Source organism: Periplaneta americana, chromosome 16 (assembly GCF_040183065.1).
Source record: "Periplaneta americana isolate PAMFEO1 chromosome 16, P.americana_PAMFEO1_priV1, whole genome shotgun sequence".
Lineage (NCBI taxonomy): Eukaryota > Metazoa > Arthropoda > Insecta > Blattodea > Blattidae > Periplaneta > Periplaneta americana.
Genome location: NC_091132.1, coordinates 156,704,323 through 156,729,661, shown reverse-complemented (window position 1 = coordinate 156,729,661; position 25,339 = coordinate 156,704,323). Strand labels below are relative to the sequence as shown.

Genomic DNA, 25,339 nt, shown 5'->3' with positions numbered 1-25,339 from the left:
ATATATATATATATATATATATATATATATATATATATATATATATATTCGTCTATGTAAGAGGTTTTGCAAAGATATATACAGTAAAATAAAAAAAAAAAATATGACTGCATTCTCTTGCAAGAAGGGCCTATAAATAACAATATGTATTGCATATTTTCTCTTTTCTTTTCTTTCATTTAGGACAGGGGAATTATTACGTCTGTGTGTTGTTTATTAATATTTTATGTTTATCCCTATCTCAATTTAACAATTTTCATGCAAATGTACAAAGTTAAGAGTTTGCTGATTTCATTGACAATAAAGTGACATAAAACATAAAATCAGCTGCTACAAAGTTACAGTGATCATCCACTAGAGTTTTACAATCATGAACACTTTCACAAATGCTAAAGAACACAAAGAATACTTCACTTTTGTGAAATTATTCTTACTATGTAGCTAGGACATTTTCTTTTTGGCTTCAGTCTGAGAATATTAATAACTCTGAATGATTTTAAGAAAAAGAAATGTTAAGTTTCTTAAAATTTATATGTAAGGAAGTATTAAGTAATTTGGGCCGATAAATCACTCTAAATTTTTATCCTGTTAAGGGCAGATGTACACATTACATTAGCAGAAATTTTGTGAAATTCAAATTTTTATAACTCAACAATAAATGAAACTTCAACAAAATGTTTTGTGCTTACTGTGTATTCACTGCACTTCATTTGTTACCTTTGTATATGATGATCCATTTCTTGTCATCAGTTACATCCATGTAAAGTGGACCTCACAAGTTACCTTTGATATAAATTTTTCTACATTTTTGCACCAAATATTATTTTTAAAGACTGAATTACTAGTAAAAAAAGAAAGATTCTAGAGTATGTTGTAGATATGAATAGAACACACTAGCATGCAAAATTTCAGGCAAATATCTTTAGTGCTTTTTTTAATTAAGATGAAAACTGTGAAAAATAATAATGAACATTACAAAAAATGCGCAACAAACATATGACCATGAGATGTAACAAGTGACGTTTAAATACACATATTTTGAAAAAAAGGAGGTAATTAAAAAATTGTTTCTCTACTCTGTAAAAGAAAAAATCAATTAAGTATGCCTTGCCTACTCATACCATAGGTGCCGACATGTAAAATTTATACTGGGTTGCTCTCCCAGTTTCACAATCAAGTTAAAAGATATGGCCAGCCTCACGATCAGCTAGTGGTCAGAGCTTGTAGCTACAATTCAGTAGTCTCGGGTTCAATTTCTGGCTAGAAAACAGAAAATTTCCCTTAAAGGGACCGTGTTCGTCCATGATTTGGAATTTAGATTAAGTTTAGATTTTAGACTTCTCTGGCACCATATAATCATGATCATCCTATCATATCGGGGTAATAACTCTATCTTCCAGGTACCCCAACCTCAGAAGTGGATTACACATAAGCCATTGCCAGGAGAGATGCCCAGAAATGTCGAAAGACAATTTGATGGCATTACAAAAAAAAAAAAAAAAAAAGCTGGGCAGGGCATATAGCACATATGGGCGAATCCAGAAATGCATATAGAGTGTTAGTTGGGAGGCCTGAGGGAAAAGAGACCTTTGGGGAGGCCGAGACGTAGATGGGAAGATAATATTAAAATGGATTTGAGGGAAGTGGGATATGATGATAGAGATTAGATTAATCTTGCTCAGGATAGGGACCAATGGCGAGCTTATGTGAGGGCGGTAATGAACCTCCGGGTTCCTTAAAAGCCAGTAAGTAAGTAAGAAAAAAAAGCTGAAAGATACATTTTATGTTAAATACCAATTCTGAATAATATAATAAGATACCGCAAACAACCCTTCGATGTACACAAGGAAAAGTGTTCCATCTGCAACCCAACCATTCCTTACTACAAGTTGGTGAAAAATTTAGACAACATAAAGGTTGTTGGCCTGATCGTTGGGGCACGAGACACCATTGCGAGATTCTTCACCAAGTTCTGTAAATATTTAAGACTGGACAACGTATTCATATAATGCATTACACTTACAGCTTTACATGGTTTAATAATCATCCTGTAACAAAATCTTAATGGACCAAAAGGTCTCATTCTAAGGAATTTTCTTAGCTTTCTCTTGAACTTTTTTTTCAAAACCTTCCAGAAAAAAAACGTTGTATATTAAAGCAATATTATTTAGTAAACTTTGTATTATGACAATCACTGATTGCAGAAAGTATAATAATAAATATATACCACAGAAGTGTGACCTTAGTACAAGCGCCAGTGTATCATAGTACTAAAGCCATAGGATTTGGGTAACTAGAGAAGAGGCTGGAAATTTCAAGACAGGCCTACATAGCATATAACTAAGCACCACCAGTATTGAAATTTTGGGAGTATTCATGATACAAAGCAAAACACCAGAAAAGTCAGCGCCTATGACGGAAATAGCATTCAGATGAGAAGCATTGGGCACAGGAACCATGTTGGGGTGTTCTTCTGCAGCTTCAAATAGGTCCTGCTTTAAAATGCCAGTAATGTGCAGAATGACACAAGCTATCACTTCTTGCGTTGTTCTCATTGTGGTCAGTTTTTTTCATCGAAGACACTGGAACCTCTATTACCGGATGCCATTAACCGTCTCTACTAAATTCCGAGTTGATTTATGGGCCATGTCGTATCTGAAATTAAGAAATAAAAAAATACATAAGATAAAATATAAATGCTTTATTCGGAAAATACTTGTCAGTACTTTTTTTCCAGATAGGAATAATAAGAGGACTAGTATTAAATATTAATATGCATTATTTCCAAAAGAGTTCTGACCAATAAGAATCAATTTCATTTACCTTCTTTCAGCTGCAGTCCCCAAATCATTGTCCAACACGGGGGTGAAAAGGTACACATTTTCACCAAGTAGAATACCGTACCTTTAACTTTGTCTTTCTCAAGTTTCTGACAGATAACAGTTTGTGCCTTGATGGATTTTCCTTAAGTCTCTTAGAACAATCTGAAAAAGTTGACACGTTTTGAAAACAACTTGAAAAATGTTTGAGGAGCTAGATACAGAACTGGGAGGAGTGCCATGAATGGTATATTTTATTTTATTTGGTCTGTATTTAACACAGAAATTCAATATAAGCAATTTTAAACATTACGTTATCAGCTTTTTAAATTTTATATATAAAGAGAGAGAGAGAGAGGCCTATAATATATGAAGGCCTATTGTGCAAAAGATACCCACAAGTTTGGAGAATGTTAATAGATTTTTTTCTCACCATTAGTGACACATTAATGTCAAATACAATAATGATAATGGTTGTAGGCCTAAATAGCAGCAAGGGCGTAGTTAATTTATGGGGTTTTTGGTTAGCCTATGTGCAAATACGTATCAGCTGCATTAAGAAATGTATGTATTCTGAACTTTATATATCATTTTCGTAGTAATTCTTCCTGAATCACATGTTATGTTAGTAATAAATTAGTAATAAGTAGGGGGAGCCACAACAGTGCTTTGAAATATACAGGTGCAAGTAAGTATGAAACGATTTTTATAATGAAAATATTTCTGGCTGCAAACTAATACCATGTGTTTATATCACTATATAGCCTACATCTCATAGAAGTCAGTGGAGCAAAAGAAAATTGTGTCTCCTTTGATGTGGTTGTTCTGGAAAAATATCACCATTTGTAATCACAAACTTTAATAATGAAGTAATCAATGTGTCCCATTTATGCCACTCATCCCCTATTAAAATATTAATGAAATCAATTTAATAAACAATAAGACAACTCTCACATGAAGACTATTTTTCATTGGAACTACAGTATGCACTGTTATTGCTGTATGGTATATTATAGGAAATTTCTAAACCTAAGGAGTAAATACATTTGTATCGTAACGAGGTAACGCTATAGTAAAGAATTATAAACTAATGTAGTTACCAGTAATGTAAATTATTATTAAGCACCACAATCCTGTTGATTTGTGTTAGAACATAAGGCAAGATATTATTTAAGATCATCTAGCTGCTTTGGTACCAATCATACATACCCAATTTGTAACAAGCTAATTTGTTTGTTATAACCTAACAACACACTGGGATAAAGTTTCTTGACTTGCCTAATAATATGATAAGATGTCAGTTATACTAATTTAAAAGTCTACTATTACATAAAATCGTTTACTTAAGATATTATTTAAGAACACAGCTGATTTCGTACTAATAATATTAAAATATAGGCCTAACCAAATTCTGAGAAACTAATTTGGTTATTAGGGTATAACAAAAAACACACTGGGATAATGTTTCGTGCTTTGCGTAATTATGATCAGTTTCAACTTATACTCACTTGAAAGTTTTCTGTTGCTTAAAATCCTGGGACAGTCAAGAGTTGCAGAATTCTTGCAATAGGAAGATCACGACCTGTCCTTGATTCTTCAGTCAGCAATAGCACCAGTAACATAAATACCATTTACGACAGTTGTGAATCTGTGACGTTTTTAAAACTGCTCATCACAGTAAAAATCTAACGAATTTTCATTGTTTATCAAATATTTTCTTGACAACCGTGGTTTATGTTCAATGGTATCTTAATTTTCAATCCTCAGAAACTCGACGGAATCGTCGTCAGCTGTAAAATAGCCGCCATTTTTGTCCTCACAGTTTCCTGAGATCGTCCCAAGACCGGTCATTGGCAGTCTTGGCCCAGTCTCAACGAAATCCTGAGAAAATCTCAAGCGCGTCTTGGAAATTAGACTATGCATACGAATTCTGTGTCGCTGTCTCGAGACAATCTCAAGACCGGTCTCAAACTCGACTGTGCATACGGGCCTAAGTTGCGCATGCTCGTCTCGTCAAAGCCGTAGTCCACGAGGTAACACATAATTAAACCATTTAAATTTGCTGTATTTTGTTTAAGAGTCTAAAATATGTAATAAAATCGAATGGCGGGTTGATTCTAAATACATCAGGACCCTTGAAGAGTGAAATAATAATAAAATTGATAAATACAAAATCAACCGGAGCGAATATGAACAGGAAAACCACGTAATATGCCGACCTGATATTAACAGTCACAGTAGCGGAAGTCGTTACGGCATTGGTATATTGAACAAGTTGATAGCAGTAGCTCAAGGTTCGAATCTCTCCCTATCTTCTTTTTTTTTTAATTACAAATTTGCAATCATATGTGTCTCGCAAAGCTATAATTATGTGGCGATATCTCTTAGAATATGCCCAAACTCCAATAAAATAATAAACCTCCCTCTTTCTTTCAAGCAATACAACGTTCTGTCTCGTCATTACGCTTGAAGATGGGACAGAAACAATACAATTATCCTGGTTCGCATAGGTTATTGTGCGTATGCTACTCTCTGACAGGACTTCGATTTGAGAAATGTCATTTTCTCCCAGGAGGTAATTGTCTCCAATAGCAACGATAGTACTGCCCTGGTTTATTGTATGAATGGCCACCGATGCGATAAATGCTCCGTGAGACAAATTATTAGCAAGTCGGGTTGCGTGAGGATCGTGTGTTGGGGGTGGATGTCATACAATGGAGCAGAACTTCTGGAACGTATCCACTGGCGGTTTATGGCAGACGTCTACGAACACATTTTGGCATATGTAATGATCGCTTCCGCCCGAAAACTATTCCAGAAGGAACACTTTTCTTCCAGCAGGATAATCATCCGATACACACTGCCAACCGAATTCAAGATGGTTTATGGGAGGCGTGATGTCTACCCAGTCGACTGGCCTCCAAATTCACCAGATATGAATCCGATTCAAAATTTGTGGGCTGCAGTCAAAAGGATCCTACGCTCTAATTGGGCAGAACAACCACCCGTTCGGACACCTGAGGAATTGTGGCACAGAGTTCTAGATGCGCGGGAAGAGATGGCCAAGAATTTAACCTGTTCCATAATCTTGTGGACTCCATGCCACGCAGAATGAGGGGAGTTGTTGACGCAGATGGTTTGTGGACGAGATACTAGTCCCCACCACAGGCCTTGTTTTGTTAATATATTAAAAAATGTTTGTTTTTGTTAATTTAATTATTCATTTGTGTTTGATATGCGTCCGGTTTTTTAGGATGTGAGACAAGTATTTTTGTTTATACAGGCCAGGTCTCACCTTTTAACAGCCCACAGGTGATGGGCAATAATATTTTTTACAAGGCAGGCATAACGAAGTTTGTTAACAAATGCCATTCCACATTTAAACTAATAAATTAAGTAAACATTACAATAAAAAAAAATAATAATTTTACCGTACCGGGAGGCAAACTCACAACCTCTGGTACGGATGTCAGACATCTTACTACTGGGCCACACGCTGCTCGTAAGGTTTACTACATTATAGACGGACGACTTTCAATGAAGAGACACCACAGCAATGCCTTGCACTGTGTTGCGTTTACACGAGTGAACCGCGCGATAGAACTTAGCATTTGTATCGACCAAGAGTCGGCCCATTCTTTTTTCCGCTAAGTGTCTTTGCGCATATGAGGGATGGGATGGAACCAACAGCAAAAGAAACAAGAATAAATGGGAATATGTACAGATGCGGTCAATTGAAGAAATGGCATCCGTTCCTTTGTAGTTTTAAATATTACTGGACTAATGTTAATATAGGCATTAACTTAAAAATGTTAATACTGTTATGTTTAACATGGTGAATATGAATTCGTAACAATCAGTGCCTTGTAACTATCCTTCTGTGTAAAATTGTCAAAGCCGGCGTCAATACTCAACTTCGAAAAGTCTGAAATATCTAGTTGGGAGATCCATCCCCGGGCCACTCACTGGATAGGCCTACGAATGAAGTGAATTATTATTTCGTTCACGCAAATGTTTTACATACGAAGTTACTGGTTTTGTGTTTGAGCCAACGACAACGAGCTAGATTTTACCAGCGAAAACCACGGCGTCCTTTGTTCCTGCTAGAGATGGGTAAAAATAACACAACAGTTATTTTGGAACTGTTCCGGTCTCGGAACTGTTGCAAAAATGAACAGTAGGTCGGAACCTCCTGTTCCGAAATAACAATGTTCCGACTCCGAGCTGCTCACTTGCCCAGCTGTTGCGGGCTCGCAGTACCGCGTTGCACAAGGTATGTTCCGACTCCGAGATAACAGTCGGAACGTCGGAGCTCGTTCCGATGAACCAATGACAGCTGCGGTTACACTGTTCTCGTTGTTCTTTATGTTGTACTTGGAACTTCGTTGGATGAAGTTGGTACTTCAAACTCTCACGTGATTGGAGGGGGGCGCATGGAAATTGAAATCCTTGCGGTGGTGCGAACTTTAATATCAACATTTGTAAGACTGGCCAATCATCTGTAATGTTATAGTAAGTATTTAATAATCTGTAATATTCATTCCCGCTTTATAGTTTATTTCACCATTAGTTGACTAATTCTGTTTTATAAACATTCTACCAGAGGCGGCTCCTCAGGGCAGGCAGGGTAGGCTAAGCCTACCTCAACACATTTAGAAAAACCTAAAAGTGGATATTTATTAACTACCCCAACACATTTGGAAAACCTTATATAATTATATACTCTTGTCTAGGTGCTTAGAAATTCTTCAATTAACTATGAATGGGATTTTTTTAGGGTTAGTTGGACGTTGCTCACTACTGGCAGTTCGATTTATGCGACAAGAATACACTGGACAGATCACGATGCGTCAGAAGGTAGGCAGAAGCGAAGTTAGCCGACCTTCCACGTAACTTCAAAGCTGGCCCTGGAGTAAGCATTAAAAGAGATCGCTATTCTAAATGCTTTCTTAGCGCATGCGTTCTACGCTTAAGCCAGCGCGCTAGAATTCTGCCTGCCCTAACGAGAACCCACGAGTATTATCGAACACCTACGATTTGCGAAATTTCTGTTTGAAAGTTTCACGAGTTGGAACGTAGATTGTTACGAGTAGTATAACAGTTTGTAAACAGTGTGTTTTAAAAGATGTTTTTTTTTAAACAGTGTATTTTAGAAAATGTGATTTTTGCAAGTACGTACTGTATATTAGTGTTACGTATATTTGGTGATTTATAGTTAATGTAAGTGATAACAATAATATTATATTATGACTGATATAATAAGTAAACTGTTACGTTGTCCGTTTTCGCGTCGTAATGACATTGAAAAGAGAAGTATTTTGGACAATGGACGACCCACTCCTGCATTAAGCTCTGTTGTTCATAAAGTCAGTGCTAAAGGTGCAAGAAAATTTAATCCTTCATGGTATGAAACACTACAAATGGAAATATAAAAATTGGAGATTTATCTTTCGAAAAGGTGGAAAAATTCAAATATCTTGGAGCAACAGTAACATATATAAATGATACTCGGGAGGAAATTAAACACAGAATAAATATGGGAAATGCCTGTTGTTATTCGATTGAGAAGCTTTTGTCATCTAGTCTGCTGTCAAAAAATCTGAAAGTTAGAATTTATAAAACAGTTATATTACCGGTTGTTCTGTATGGTTGTGAAACTTGGACTCTCACTTTGAGAGAGGAACATAGGTTAAGGGTGTTTGAGAATAAGGTTCTTAGGAAAATATTTGGGGCTAAGAGGGATGAAGTTACAGGAGAATGGAGAAAGTTACATAACGCAAACCTGCACGCATTGTATTCTTCACCTGACATAATTAGGAACATTAAATCCAGACGTTTGAAATGGGCAGGGCATGTAGCACGTATGGGCGAATCCAGAAATGCATATAGTGTGTTAGTTGGGAGGCCGGAGGAAAAAAGACATTTGGGGAGGTCGAGACGTAGATGGGAGGATAATATTAAAATGGATTTTAGGGAGGTGGGATATGATGATAGAGACTGGATTAATCTTGCACAGTGTATGGACCGATGGCGGGCTTACGTGAGGGCGGCAATGAACCTGCGGATTCTTTAAAAGCCATTTGTGAGTAAGTAAGTATGGTATGAAACACATAAATGGCTAACAGGAAGTGAAGTTAAAGCTAAGCTGTAGGTGGTCACGTTTGTTATTGTAATCTAAAGAAGGTACTTGGAATCAGATCATATTTGTAACTCGGTAAGTCTAAAGAGACTTGAAAAGAATTTGAATCCAATTTCGGAAATGTTGTCTGAACAACAAGGGTTGCAAGACAACAGTATAACAATAAACTAGAAAAAACCGACAAATTATGAGACGGCTCATTGATGTAACAGTATTGTTATGTAAGCAAGAGTTAAGTTTTCGGGGGGCATGATGAAAGCGAGCTGTCATTGAATCGCGGGAATTACATAAAAATGTTCTGTAAATTTTGCCTACCCTGGACATTTGACTACGAGCCGCCACTGCATTCTACAGTCATAAAGTACGCATACTAGTATTAATTCATTGATCAGCTGATTCTATACAAAGGTTAAAGTCGTAAATGGTAATGAGTGGTTTAGTTACAATGTCTGTATGTCGTTTGTTCAGGTTAAGTCTGACAAGCACAAGTTTTTGTGATATCTTCTCTGTTATCAAAGAACGACAAAAATGTTGTAGCATTATTTGTTGGAAACTACCCATATAAGTACTGATTTGGAGAGCGAGGTTTAATGCGAAGTTTAAATTACACTTTGGTAAAGATGCGATTCCAACATTTTACTAACCCACTGCGGGGTTTCCAGGTTTCAGTATTGCCAATATATATCTTATTATTTATGAAATTGTAATATTTATTATTATTATTATTATTATTATTATTATTATTATTATTATTATAACTGTACATTAAGAAAAGTAAAAATAAAAAAATATGATTTGTTTCTTTTTTTATATTATGTAATAGAGAGAACAGAAATTACATACCATATGTTTTAAATGTTATGTTATTTTTTTTAGTTGGCTACCATGTCTTTATAACTTTATGTACGAAAACAAAGTGTTGTATTCTGTCCTTGTAGTCAACAGCTGTTTAATTACTAACATACGCTTTTGAGTTCTGTCCGCATGCACAGCAATTTTCCAAAATCGATTCGAATGTGCATTGCAGTGCCATCTATAGATAAGAATGTGTACTATGTCATACCTATGAGTGCTCCAGTGTGAGCTGCATGGTGAAGAGGGAGGGTACTGTATCGTTCGTTTGAACGACTCAACGACTCCGACTCATCACTACTGGTGACTGTTATTTCGGAACTGTTATTTGGAACATAGTATTTTTTCGGAACCGGAACCGTCGGAACTGTTCCGGGAAAAGAACAACTTCGCCCATCACTAGTTCCTGCGCACGTCCCATAATATAAATATTCTCCTTTGTGGAAGTAATGTATGTTTATATTGTTTACAGTGTTGCCAACACATAAATTGTATCCCCGTCTATCATCTGAAAATCCGTCTGAATCCGTCAAAATAAAAAAAAAAAAACAGTAAGACCCACTCAATATATCTATAAGTATACAAATAAAAGCGAATATTAACGCAAGTTCCTTAACAATCTTCATTAAACTAATAATTCATCCATATCATGTCTCTAGTTCTGCAGTTGACGTTCTTTGTTAGTCTACGCTCTCCTAAAAATTAAACAATTACAAATGACAGCATCTAAAAGGTCAAAGGACGATGTATATAGTAATTTCCGCCAGAAAATCCGTCATCCGTCAAAGCCATTCTTTTCCCGTCCGCTACACTGAAATTCCGTCACTTTAGACCAACGAGCACAGATTCTGTGCTCGTTGCTTTAGACGGAATTTCCGTCCTTTTGGCCACACTGATAGTTTATCCACTCCATCCTTGATAGTGTCCCTTCTCTTTAGATCTGATTGAACACGCGAACTCGTCTCAGCATCTTATTTAATTTGGGACGCTGAATTACTACATTTTCTGTAAGTGTTTAATTATATTACAAGCAAACATGGGCTCTAATCTTGAATATATTATAATTGTAGATTGATTACAGTATATGTTTTACTTCCGAATAACTGGTTTCTGATTACAGCGGCACATACTTTCCCCGCAAGTATCAATATTCATAAGGATCTTGACATAGTACATATTCGCCGTAAAAATCACAATCTGTAACGAGTAAAGACGTTTTCCCAACAGCTTACGGTCTGCAAATGGATGTCAGTTTCTCAATTCTTTCAGTTACTGGTACGATGGATGTGATAAAGGCGGAATTCGAGGTCCACCCACTGTCTCCAGAAACAAGTGACGACACAGATGAGCATGAGAAGAAACCTGTATTAGAGGTATATTGTAAGCCATTACTGTCTGTTTTATATATGCGATTTTTATATAGATATAAATTTACCTTACAACATAAAGTGTTCATTTCTCAAATTATATTCAATGCACTGAATGAAACAAAAAAAAAAAAAAAATCTTCCAGTTCCTCGTCTTCTTTGTCAAAATAGCACATCTTGTACATATCTCTCAAGGGTAAGCTATTTGAGAGTTGATCAGAATTCTTAATTTAACATATAGTTTACAGGAAGCTTTATTGAAACTTTCTTTCATAAACAATTCTCATTTTTTAATATTTTACAACCTCCCTAATGCAGTACTAAGCCATATTCTAAGTAAAGTCCATATTGACATCTGTAGTATATATATGGTGCAGGAAATGTGCCTTCAACTTCAACTTGCGACCTCTTTAGTTACCTAACATATGTATAATTTTTTACTTTGTGGTTTTTCTAAAATAAAACGAATTTTGTACACTATGTACAGGATAGACACTTAGTACTCTGGCTTGCAATGTAACTTAAAATATTAAAATGTGATTACCAGGCTTGATATATGATTTTGTGGTTGATCATTTGTGATGCCTATATTAAATTTAATTACATGTTTCACCACACCTTTAGATTTCAAGTATTTGCAGTAGGATTGTATAGAAGGTCGAGCAGCTTAACTGTATATCAGTTATTAGCGATTGCTATTATTATTAATTTTTAAACCCTCAGAAGTCTCTGATATGTTTATTTGTTTTCTGTGTTAATAATAAACAGTGTTTAAAACCATATCATCAAAACATTTCTTTTTTTTTTAAGATATTTCATACAAGCTCCTCTCATTCTCTGGTTTTATTTTATCCTATTCTGATCTATGTAAAATCAAGTTCATCTTCTAATCTGTCCATTATAAAATTAACAGTGGTGCTCCTGACTTTATGGAGCCAAACTTTGATTTTTGCAAAACAAACCTTATTATTAATAAGCATTTTTATTTATATATAGAACAGACCATCTTAATGCTCATATCTGCATATAGACCTACTGTCTAAAACAGGTTTTATCATATTTATAGTAATCCACTGGTAATAATTTAAGTAGTTTATATAAAATATTCTAGTCTATTTTTACTTTCCTACAAATTTAGCTTAAAATTTCAAAATGAGAAACTGAACTATAATATAAAAAGTTCAACACACAGAATAACAGTTTTTACTGTTGTTCCACTGAGTCATTAATCCACAGAGATAAAATTATTTTCGTATTTATTTTACGCCCTTTGTAATGTGTTGTTTTAGAAGATGACTCCAATCACGTTCGTATATAATGGAAAAGTAGGTAATTCATGATTGGGATTAATTTTTTTTACTAAATTATGCCTCTGTACTTAATTTACGTTACGGTGTAGGTTAAATTCAATAATGTGAGGATATGCAAAGGAGCTACGATAACCAAGAAAATGCAATTACAGCTCACTGTACCTTTGTAATGTGGTGAAAGCTTTAAAATGAGGAAAATTGAGCACTAGAAAAGCTTTGGCAGAGTATTGTGACTGTTACATGACTCTGATTGTTAAATTAAGTTATCTGAAAATAAGGTAATTTCCTAGAAGACGGGCAAAATCCAACATGGCTGACGAAAACTACCAAAAACGGTCTGCCAACTATGAAGTCCAAATGTCACCAAACATCGCAAAATCAAAGATGAAAAATCAAATATACGTTCATATTTTTAAAGAAGAACAAGCCCTTCAAAAAAATTAAAATATATTTAATTTTTCGCCTTTGATTTGTTTGGCGTTTAGTGGCATTCGAACTTCATAGTTGGTAGTACTTTTCTGGCAGTTTTCGTCCGCACTTTAACCCCAAAAATCACCAAAACACAAAACAAAACATAATAATTTATCAACTTATCAAATAAAATTCAATTCTCATTGACGTCTTCACAGTATAAATGACACAGGCTTTAAGGCAATCTAACCTTAAACCATTCAGCCAACAAAGAACTAAACCAACACTTTGTCGTACAGTCAACTTTGCATAAATAAACCACGTCTTTACACTAAATGAAATTCTCTTCGAACACTTATAACACCTTAACATCTACAGAAAATTCAGTAAATAATTCCTTTAAACCACAGGAAAACAGTGTTCTCCTCAACATTCAACACAATCGTTATTCACCAGCGAAAGAACTAAACCAAAATCGACACAAAATTTAATAAATAATTTCAGAATAAGGATTCCTTCCTTTCCCTCTTAATTCAAAATTCCAACCTCGTGCACACAAAATAAATTATTGACACTGAGAAGTGCCTTTTCGTAAGCATGACGATGCGCATTCGACAAATGCGGACAAATCTACAATGTAACACCACTCACGTCAAACAACCAAGAACAACTGACAACGTCATTATCCATTCAAAATTAATGAAAATTCTAGAATAAATTACAACTATAACCAATCAAATCGAAAGAAAACCACAAAAATCATAAAATGACAAACTTTCAATAGCTTTAGCCATTAGACACAACATAACACCACTCACGTCAAACAACCAAGAACAACTGATAACGTCATTATCCATTCAAAATTCATGAAAACTCTAGAATAAATTACAACTATAACCAATCAAATCGAAAGGAAACCACAAAAATCATAAAATGACAAACTTTCAATGGCTTTAGCCATTAGACACAACATAACACCACTCACGTCAAACAACTAAAAACAACTGATAAAGTCATTATCCATTCAAAATTAACGAAAATTCTAGAACAAATGACAACTATAACCAATAAAATTAAAAGAAAATCACGGCGACACCTAGTATAAAATCCTAGAACTAACATGTAAAAGTCACTAAAAGATCACTAACATTTAACTCTGAAATAAAAAAGTTGGTAATACTTACTATATTCAACCAAGTGCCCGTCTTCTATGAAATTACCGAAAATAATTACGCTACTATAGGATTCCTCACTAAGGCCCATTACACACTTGAAGAGACGTCATTAGGGAGAAATGTGTAGCGAGAAAGAGGCAAAGAACCCTTCTCCACACATTACAGGTAGTTGTCGCTATGATCATCTGTGCACTGCCTTCATTCAGAGATTATTTTTCTGATTGTGGTAATCATTCAGGGAAATAAAGGTTAACTGTAAACTGTTAAGATATATAGATACAATACCAAATGTTGTAATTAATACCATTAAAGCTCATCCAAATATTATTTTCAGATCATCTGATATTTGTCTACAGATTTCTGCTTAAGTTTTCATGTTTTTATAGTTTTCATCCCGTGTATCATACAAATAGATCTATGGGTGGCATCGTAGAAGGTCGTTAAGTTTCTCACTCCAGTTATTATCAGCCATCTTTCCTCATTGTCAATAGAAACGATACAATACACTCACCACCAACTGTTTTATTACTTAATCTTTTACTCCATTCAGTCATAAATAGAATAAATGTGAAAAACATCTTTGATAAAATGTTATGTTTTATTTAATGATGCTTGCAACTGCAGAGGTTATGTCAGCGTTGCCGGATGTGCCGGAATTTTGTCCCACAGGAGTTCTTTTACATGGTAGTAAATCTACTGACATGAGCCTGTCGCATTTAAGCACACTTAAATGCCATCGACCTGGCCCGGGATCGAACCCACAACCTTGGGCGTAGAAGGCCAGTGCTATACCAACTCGCCAACCAGGTCGACTGTTTGTTAAATGTGTCAAGAAATTTCGCTGAGCTACAAATTCCAACGAGGAAATCGCTTGAGATTTTTGCACCGAACGAGAATCTCTTCCAGTTTTTGGACGTCCGTTTGAATCATTGTTATCAATCTTTGATTTTTCTCGTTACACATTTATTGCTATCGAAATCTCTTCAATTGTGTAACGGGCCTAAGAAAATAATAAATAATTTCACTGTCAGATTGGATAGAATAATTGAAGACGACTTGTATGACAAGAACTGTCTCTGAAAAAAAAACGGTGGGAGATGGTGATACATTTCTTATACATCCTGCCACTGAAGTAGAAGTAGGGCAGATAGTTCGAAAGGCAGTGCAACATAACCTTGTGACGTGGGAAATATACATTCTTTAATACTATAATCTACGATATTGATTTAGTCATTTATGATGTTATAATTATATTTTCCATAAATATTATAACATTCTTTAAATACTTTTTTAAAACTACAATTAGTGATTGTTTTCACTCATTGAGTTGTATGAATCCAATTTCAAATGAAAAAGTAATGTGTGATCGGATTCACCCCACCTATTGAGGTGACACTGATCAACAAGATACATTAAACAGTATGAACTGGAAAACAATGGAAGATATTTACATTCAGTAGAGATTATTCTGCAAAATAGATTATTATAAAATTAAATCGACGTTTCACTAGGTTGTAACCTTATATGGTTAACGCTTACAAAACTCAAAATATTGATCGGACTTACCCCATGTTATGATAATGGTTATATGGAATCAGAGTGTAAGCAGTAAAATTTGAAATCATGCTCAAAACTTAAAGATAGGCATAATATCCACCCACCTTTATCTAGACACACAATCACAACATTCCTCAATATTATCCCTTCCCTCCCACCAAACATCCTGGTATTCATCTTCTTCCACTGTGGCTGTTCCTCGACTTTGAAATTCCCTATCGAATAATGTCAGAAACTGTCAGACATCAAGCCAATATAAGAATAGACTAAGGAAATATTGTCCAAACAATTCTCTTTTTGAAATATAGCTGTTGCAAGTTTCTCAATCTTTAATGATTATATATGTCACAGTATAAATATTTAAATTATCTCATCATTATTATTATTATTATTATTATTATTATTGTTATTATTATTATTATTATTATTATTATTATTATTATTATTATTATTATTTCTTACCAGTGTTTGTTATTGTCTCACTAACATTACTTATCTAACTTTCATTATTTACTTTTACTTTCATTACTCACTATCATGCTCTTCTACGGTCTAAATATTAATGTATTAACTATGTACGGCAGTGGTATTCAGGTAGGATTAGAGTCTCGCTGGGCGAAAAAGAAATCCTACTGGTCTTAGGTCTGCGAGATTAAATAAATAAATTGCTATTATTATTTATTTTATCGTATGTTTCTGTTCTCCGACAACTTCATTGAAGGCACTCGCGTGGCTCAGTTGGCTAAGACTCTTGCCTGCTGATCCGGAAATGCGGTCGTGCGCGGGTTCGATTCACGCTTGGGCTGATTTCCTCGTTGGGTTTTTCCGAGGTTTTTCCGAACTATAATGTGAATGTTATGTAATCTGTATCGAAACCTCGGCCTCATGTCGCCAAATACCATCTCTCTATCACCAATCCCATCGACGCTAAATAATCTAGTAGTTGTTGCACCGTCATTAAATAATCAAGTAAAAACATTTAATTTATTAAAACTGCACTTGAATAATGTTTTTGCACAGATAATATACGTTTTCATATGACTCCTGACCCTATTCGTCATAGTGTAAAGCACGTGCTGTGGGTTGTGATCAGGCTGAGGCATATCAACAAATACAGAGCAGCTGATAACAATAGAAGTCGCCTTCTAACACCCTGTAATAAATTGTTCATTTAAGATGTCTGTTTGTACTGTAGGAACGGAATTATGTGGATCAGCATGTGACTGGTATAAAGGAGGAATATGTGGACCAGAGCCATGATCTCACATCTGAGATAAAATTTGAGGAAGATCCGGTGCCAATTACATTCCCTATGGTGAAACGTGAACCAGAGGTAAGTGGAGCACAAGAAATGCACTGTGTATTCTTCTGCCAGTGTTTATCTTGCATTTTGATTGTAACGGACACTACCTCTTTACAACAGTACTTGTAGTGCCTTTTACTCTGTGATAGAGACAAAAACTTACCACTATTTTTATTACATGTTATGTCATGTTGCAGGGAACTAGTGTTGGGATTTTATTACAGTTAATGTTTTGAATACGAAGAGGAAATTGTTTGTTACTCTTACTCTTAATTGTTGCCAGGCAACACATTCCCGCAGTGGGTTTGAAAAAATGTTTTTAAGGGCATGACTTCTTTTCGTCTTCTCTGTGTCTTTGCCTAATTTTCTTAATAGTTCGTACCGGTTCCAAATAATTGATTTTGCTTTAGATTTCTCTACAAACATTATCTCCTCTCTTCATCTGTGTATCACTTCTTGTTTTTAAATATTCACGTATTTGCAATATTTCCTTATAGAACATTGTCTTACCCGTAGATAAAATATATTTTATAACTTTAAGATGAAGTATTTATCTGATTTTTTATTGAATTCCAGAGCAGATTCTAAATTCTGCAATATGTTCTGATACCTATGTGCATGTATAGCATGCATGGAACTGTTGTTTATTTTATTCGGACCTATTCTGTCATTGAAGTGCATTTAATTTTAATACACGTAGACAACCGTAAAATTAGAAACATCAATTTACTAATTTTAGAATGAGTAGAAAGAAACAACGAATTTGAATTATCTTGTACTCCTTATGAGTAGACACCAGCTTACTTAAAATTCTCCGGAAAGTTATCAAGTTCCCTAAATAATTGAACGAATTTTCTCAACCTGACCAGTATATACCTGGTAATTAAAAAGTTTGAAGATATACAAAGACATAGATTAGACATTGTTACTAAAAGGAGAATTGTACGAATTTTTGTCCAAAGATGTGGTGTTATGATGCCTGACCGTAAAATTGGTGCACCTGTGTCCAGATACTGGCGGGAACAATTTATCTGTTTGAAGTTTTTTCTGGGATTATTTCTTATACCATTCAGAACAAATGCTTGGTAACTTTCGGCACTGGACAATCAAATCATTGTGCTGGCATTATCACCTTCATTTCACGAAGACATTAAATAGTCATTGCAGTTGATAAAGTGTCGTAAAATAAATCATTCACAAAATCTACCAAATTCGTCACTTGAAACTGAATTATTCATTCATAGATAATGTCTGCTATTATACGATAGTTAAGTAGTTATTCTAGAACAATTACTCTCCTCCAGTTTGCCACGGCACACTTGAAAGGTCCGCTGGTGTGCGGAAGAATATCAAATGCGCCTCAAGTCAGCCTTCAGTAAACACAGTGTAGGTGTGCGAGAAGCAGAGAAGGGAATAACTGACGCACATCTAGGATGGCCAGATCACTAAATTAGAATATCGTGGCAGTCTTTAAAAATATGTTATTTTACTTGGCTTTATGAAAGAAAATGTTTCGTGCATAAAATGCCTTAGAAACACATATAATGATATTGTATGTTTTCAAATTTCCCAAATAACAGTTAATTATTACATTGATATTGCATTGTAATACCTTTCTGTCATTTAATTTTGCGTTTCTATCATAGGCTTTACATAAAAATAAAAAAATGGTGTTATTTCTATTTGTGACATATATACTTTGTCTCTCTTCTCAACGTCTTTTGCACCATGTGCCTTTTCACCATTCGTCATATGATCATTCCCTGGGTATGTTGACCCATAAGTAATTCATATAAAATTGAAAATATTATGTTTAATATATTAATGCATATACATATTCCTCATTTATTTTTATTTTATAGTATACTCATTTCCTCGTAAAAGCCTCGAAATTCCCCAGTTGCTTGTTAACAATAAATTATATGAGTGTGTCACATGTTAAAAAAGTTTAAAAAAGCTGTTCTGCAAGAAAGATGAGCCCCATGAAATATATGCCCCAAAAATTATCTTTTATTAGCTAAGATTCTACTAGGCCTAATAAGACTTAAATGCAGTTGTGTGGCAACTGAAATCGATGCACATTTATTGATGTAAATTGAGCAATGTTTTTGTTTTATTTGCTCTGTATTTGTAGGAAGAGCGGAGTGAATTCAGTGAGGAGCCAAGGGCAGAAGTGACGGCTGAGGACAACGAGGTTTTTGCCGAAAGGTGAGTGTTGTGTACTAGTCTTCACGTAGAGAATTCATTGTGTTTGAAGTGTCCGTTTTCTTGACTGTTCAGAAGCAGCTTCAGAAGAACTATCTGCCTGAATCATCCAGCAGTAATCAGCTATCACATTCACTCTCCACTTCTCTTGATATCTGATTTCTATAAGTACTGTTCAAATCTTTCTTCATGTTCTCACTGAAAGTTCCTAGATTTTCAAGAAAATAACCTAGATGGATTTGCATACACTTATATTGCATCCTAGGGTCCTGAAATCTTTAACTTAATTTCTACAGTTTCTTTATAATTGAAGTTTTTGTTATTCCCTAGGAAATAATGAACTACCATTTTGAGTCCATTTGAAGGGTTTTTGTGCAAATCGCTCATCACATTTAGGAAGTCTTTATGTAACATTAATTTCTCTATTTTATTTATTAATTCATTTATTTCTTTGTTCGTCCGTTAGTTCTTGCTTTCTAATATATTTAAGGACATCAGTCTTTAACTTTCACATCACCAGAATTACAACAACAATAATACATATACTCGTTCTTGACCAATGTTTCAGCAGGTTCTGATTTTTTCCTGTTTGGCCACTGTGTCCCCTTCCACTTCATAGACCTAGCCCTACTACTCAAGAAATTTGTTGGTGATGTTATTAATGCAGAGCCCTTAGGAATAAAGCCATTAGCCACTGGCGTGGCTCAGTCGGTTAAGGCTCTTGCCTGCCAGTCTGAAGGTACGCTCAGACGCGGTTTCGAACCCGACTTGGGCTGATTACCTGTTTGGATTTCTTCCGAGGTTTTCCCCAACCGTAAGGTGAATGCCAGGTAATCTATGGCGAATCCTCGACCTTATCTTGCCAAATACCGTCTCGCTGTCACAAATGCATCGACCTAATAGTTGATACAGCGTTGTTAAATGAACAAAAAAAAAAATAAAGCCATTAACTCTCATACTTTCCAACATCTCACACACGTAGTGAGTTTAGAGCAGTGGTGTCACGAAAACACCACTGAAATTTATGATTTTCAAGTTACGGGATAGCCGCATGCTTCCTTTTAAAAGACTGCATATAACTGTAAGAGTACTCAGCTCTCAGGGATGAGTTACGTTGGTATAAAGGGAAGAATTGTGGCAGTGTCGTGTATGGTTCCTGGGGTAAATCAATCAGCAGAGCATTCGTGCGCTATGCAAAGGGTCCCGAGATCGATACCCGGCCCCGGAACAATTTTTCCCTTGAAATTATTCAAGTGAATTGATAGTTTATTAGATGATGAACGAAGAACTGATACCAATAAATACAACAAAGGGGTAAAGAAAAATAGAGAAGTATTAATACGAATCATTGACGCTATTTGTCTTCTAGCTAATCCGCAGCTTCCTCTGCTGGGACATGACGAGTCAGATAGTTCTTTGAACAAAGGAATTGTTTTAGAATTTTTGAATGTGTTAAAAGAATATGGTTTACTTTTAGAAAACCTTCTAAATTCTTCCACAGTGTTTCCAGGAACTTCTCCATTGATTCAAAATGATATCATAAAAGCTATTGCTGATGTAGAAAAAGAAGAAATAAAAAATGAAATTAACTCAGTTTCATTTGTGGCTATAATACTTGATGAAACTTCTGATATCGAGAACAAATCTCAACTACCTACAGTTCTCGCTATGCTTATGAAAGATTCTTGGGCTTTGTACATGTTAGTACTGGTAGAAGAGCAGATGGTTTATTTACTCAAGTAGCATGAGTAGTTAATGAATTTGAAATTTGTACTAAACTCATGCGACTATACACCAATTATATATTTTTAACAGAACACCCATACTCCAGGTTCAGCATACAACAGTGATCATTTATCATTTGAAGCTTGAGGTCATTTTCCTGTCCGGCAAACTTCGGCACATGTGGCAGTGTCCACATCCCTTCCATTTCCAGCTGATACAGTGGCTAATGCAGGGTTCATTCTATGGATTGTGTGTACAAAGTGCTTCCATACAAACACTATCTGGCTTTTTTCACAAGGGAAGGATTTCGGCTCGAATAGGAATTTCGTATCCAAAATTTGTATACAGGCCCATCTTTACATCTCTGTAAAGCTCCCAAAAGCGTTCGTTTGTGTAATGTGTGGTTTGTTAAAGTACTGTACGAGTTGAGGGGTAGGGAGAGCACTGCACAAAAATGAAGGGGATGGGACACCTTACCCGTAAGCCTAGCCTAGCCTAGAAGCTAGTGCGAGTGGTAAAATTTCTAAAGCCCATTGAAGAACACCTTTCTCCAACGTTCTGTCTGAAAATATTGCAGTTAATCAAAAGTATATACTGTTATTTTAGTCATTGAATGCGCACAAGGTCACAACCTTAATAAATGAAACATTCCAAGACTTGGACGTGGAATGTATGATCATTCCACCTGAAAAAAAAACTAATTATATCCAGCCTCTGAATATCTATTTCCTTAGACAATACAAAATATATACTCGAAGGATAACTCGTTGCATAAGGACTCTTGCTGGGAATCCAGAACTTAACTTGGGAAATCGAGTGTTTGTAATGAAAATGCACTCTGTAATTCATAAACAGTTTTCTGCTCCAGTATACCGCCCTATGCTTGAGTATTCCTGGCTGTCAGCTGGTTACGTGAATCATGAACAAGTCTCAGACTTCAAAAATGTAATTCAGGTGGCATTTGATTTTTCAGCACGAGTGTGGTTCAGAAGATTGTTCAGGTGTTGGTTCTGCGTGTTGTGATTATTGCTCTGCTCCATGCTGTTTCATGCATTTTATAGAGAATCCTCATGTACATTTTTAAAGAAGTGTATTGACCAATACCAACCAAACGGAGAGTTGCACAAATGAATGCTTTTACGGTCTTCATCACCATTGTGTGGTAAGCGTCTGTACAAATATTTAACCATAAATTCCTGTTCGAGCCGAAGCCCTTCCCTTGTCGGTGCTGTGGTCGTAGATCTCTGGGCCATGAAGGGACGAACCAGCTCGTCACTTAGTTCAAGCAGGAATAGGTGCCTATGATGATGATTTTGCTTTATTTTCTACTCAGGAATCTTGAGAGTGTTCACACAACTGACGTCATTTATGTTGCACCACAGTCGGACACACCATCTCAGAAGTTGTTGTGTACTCTCTTGTGCACAGTATCCACTCCTGCTTTGGTTTTGTTATAGTCGAGTATTATTTGTGGATTGAAATTGTCTTTCTTCGAACAAGACATGCCATGATGCTGTGATAGCAGTGGCACAATAGAGTCTTCTTCTTCTTCTTCTTCTTCTTCTTCTTCTTTTGTTTTGGATTATAGACTGTCAGTCAAATGACCAATACTCCAAAAAGAAACAGAAAGAACTTCTCTTCCTTTCCCTACTGTATACGTTTGGCAATATCAACTTTCTTTTTCTTCCTCGCCAGTGAGGGCTAGGTTTTGAGCTAAAATGTTCTCTATCAAATTACAGCTTGTGAAGAGTTGTTCGTTGTTACCCTTCGTCCCATACCCTAGAAAGCTAATACAACATCTTGCACAGTTCTCATTCCTTGGATCTTGTCTGTTCTCTGGAGACTCATCCGGTTTCCCAACTGTGTATACTTGCTGGTATGACTATGCCAGGTATTTATACCAAATTTATAGGGTCTTGTTCTGATAATAACTTGGAAATAACATCACCCACGTAAAAGTGACCAACCAAAATGCATTCAATAGGAGATTATATTGCTGCAGACATCTCCAATACTTCATTCAATTGAGTCAATTTATGCTTTTATGTTATTGAGTGCAAATTCACTTGTCATTGAAGCAGAGAAAAAAAATTTTTACTGGGCCTATATTCCTTTAGTATTGTAAATTACAATGTTGTGACATATCAGTCACAAGACCACAGACCAGATCAGAAGACTTGGGTGGAAACACTGAAACAATGTCCTTACAGTCCTGATCTGGAATCATGCCACTACCATCTCTTTGGTAAACTGAAAGAATCTCTTTCTCAAACATGGTTATAAAGTCAGCGGAATTATCTATCCCCCAGTCGTCCTGCAGGCCAAAACGCTTCTCTGTCCCCTGGTGATCGGATGCCTGCAGAGATTGAATCCGAGACCGCAGATGTGCCTTACGCCAATTTGAGATCCATCCGACACAAGAAAATTTTGTCCAGTTTAAACGTCTTCGAGCAAAAGCTCGTCGCACTGTGTGCGATGCTAAGAAGACATCCTGGGAAAACTACGTTAATTCAATGAAAAGGAATGTCCCATCTAACATCGTAAGGGACAAAGTCCGTCGAATAATGGGGAAACGTAGTTCTGCAATTCCGGGAATATTAAACAATGGAGTAACGACCACCAGTCCAATAGAAATTGCAGAAATATTCTCTACCTCGTTCGCACAGATTAGCAGCTCAAATAATTATAGCCCGGAATTTCTAAAAATCGAAGATGCTGCTGAAAAACGAAACCTCAATTTTATATGAGATAACACAGAATATTACAATACACCGTTCACATCCGAGGAGCTGGAGGCGGCACTACACACATCCCTTGACACCTTCCCTGGTCCTGATAACATCCATAACCGTATGCTTCGCCATCTTCTGCCAGCTGGAAAATCCTTTCTTCTGGCAATGTACAACAGAATCTGGACTGAGGGGGTCTTTCCATCTGCTTGGCGTTCCGCCATTGTAATCCCCGTCAGAAACCGGGAAAGGATCCTTCTTTCTCTGGAAACTACAGACCAAATTCTCTCACCAGCTGCATATGCAAGGTTATGGAAAGAATGATAAGCAAACGCCTGATGTGGGTACTCGAATCGGAAAACCAATTATCTAATATGCAATGTGGTTTTCGTAAGCATAGATCCACCGCAGACCATCTTGTTCGGTTTGAGACCGCCATTAGAGATGCTTTCCTCAAGAAGGAACATCTTGTGGCGGTATTCTTTGATCTAGAAAAGCCTTACGATACCACATTGCGGTATGGCATTCTGCAAACTCTGCATGATTGGGGACTTCGTGGTAGTCTACCAACGTTTATTGTGAAGCTCATGGCAGAGCAGTATTTCCGAGTTCGAGTAGGCACCACACTTTCTAACGAACATCTCCAAGAAAACGGCGTTCCGCAGGGGTCTGTATTAAGCATTCTTCTTTTCCACATTGAGATCAATGGAATTGCACACTGTGTGGGTGACCGAGTATATTGTCACTTGTACGTTGATGACTTCAGTTTATATTTCAACTCCTGATATCTTCCATCCATCTGTCGACATTTGGAGTTGGTCATCAACGTACTGTTGGAATGGGCTGTTCGTAATGGCTTTAAATTCTCCACTCAAAAGACGCAGTTTTTCCACTTCTGTAACCATCGTGGACTACATCCACATCCTGAACTGCATCTTAATGGAGTGGAGTTGCAATATACAGACACTGCGAGATTTTTGAGCCTTATCTTTGATTATAAATTAACGTGGGAGGCGCATATACGTAATTTGAGAAGGCGTTGCGAGAAATCCTTAAACATTTTACACCTTTTGTCAGGGGTTCGCTGGGGTGCAGACCGTACAATGCTTTTACACCTTTACCTAGCTGTTATCCGATCAAAACTGGATTATGGCTGTTTTATTTATAGCTCAGCAAATAAATCGAAATTACGTCTTTTAGATAATATCCATCACCATGGGATACGACTTTCTACAGGGGCCATCCGAACCAGTCGGATAGCGAGTCTTTATTGTGAAGCAGGAGAACCATCACTGCATCGGCGACGTTATGTCTTGTTGTGCTCATATGCTTCGCACGCAGCCTGAGCACAATTCTTACGACCCTTTCCATCATTCCTCTCTTTACGACCGATACAATGAAAATCCACGGAAACTTCGTCCAGCAGGTGTGCGGTTTCGTGAATTGCTCCCTGAGCTGGATGTACATCTATCATCAGTTCGTACACTGGAGTATACCACCACTCCACTGTGGATTATGCGACGTCCCATGTTTGATGTAAGTCTGAGCCGATGTTTTAAGAATTTGACACCAGTTTTTGTTTATAGGCTTCGTTTTAGTCAACTTTTATCGCAATATCCAAATTATTCATTAGTTTTTACTGACGGATTCTTGATAAATGATTGTGTTGGTTGTTCCTTCGTTACAAATGGAGAGATATCTAAATACAGACTAAGCCAATATACTAGTGGTTTTACTGCTGAACTCT

General features: G+C 36.1%; 1 protein-coding gene and 1 long non-coding RNA gene across 4 annotated transcripts in view; one reads left to right on the top strand and one right to left on the bottom strand.

Annotated features, from left to right (window-relative positions):
* Positions 1–23: 23 nt before the first annotated feature.
* On the bottom strand, positions 24–4,816 carry LOC138691523 (uncharacterized). Its single transcript, XR_011329895.1, has 3 exons — positions 4,328–4,816; positions 2,824–2,984; positions 24–2,655 (listed from the first exon to the last, which is right to left on the bottom strand). It is a non-coding gene; the product is annotated as an uncharacterized lncRNA (long non-coding RNA).
* Positions 4,817–10,676: 5,860 nt separating this feature from the next.
* Positions 10,677–25,339, top strand: part of LOC138691522 (zinc finger protein 235-like) — a 30,650-nt gene continuing 15,987 nt past the window's right edge. Inside the window, exons 1-4 of one of the 3 annotated variants that reach the window (XM_069813543.1) lie at positions 10,677–10,817; positions 11,080–11,183; positions 16,826–16,963; positions 19,068–19,141. In XM_069813543.1, the coding sequence (XP_069669644.1) occupies positions 11,091–11,183; positions 16,826–16,963; positions 19,068–19,141 (305 nt within the window). In that variant the 5' untranslated portion in view covers positions 10,677–10,817; positions 11,080–11,090. Of the gene's footprint in view, positions 11,184–16,825; positions 16,964–19,067; positions 19,142–25,339 lie in introns of all 3 variants that reach the window. The other 2 variants (XM_069813544.1, XM_069813542.1) reach the window with 2 other exon arrangements.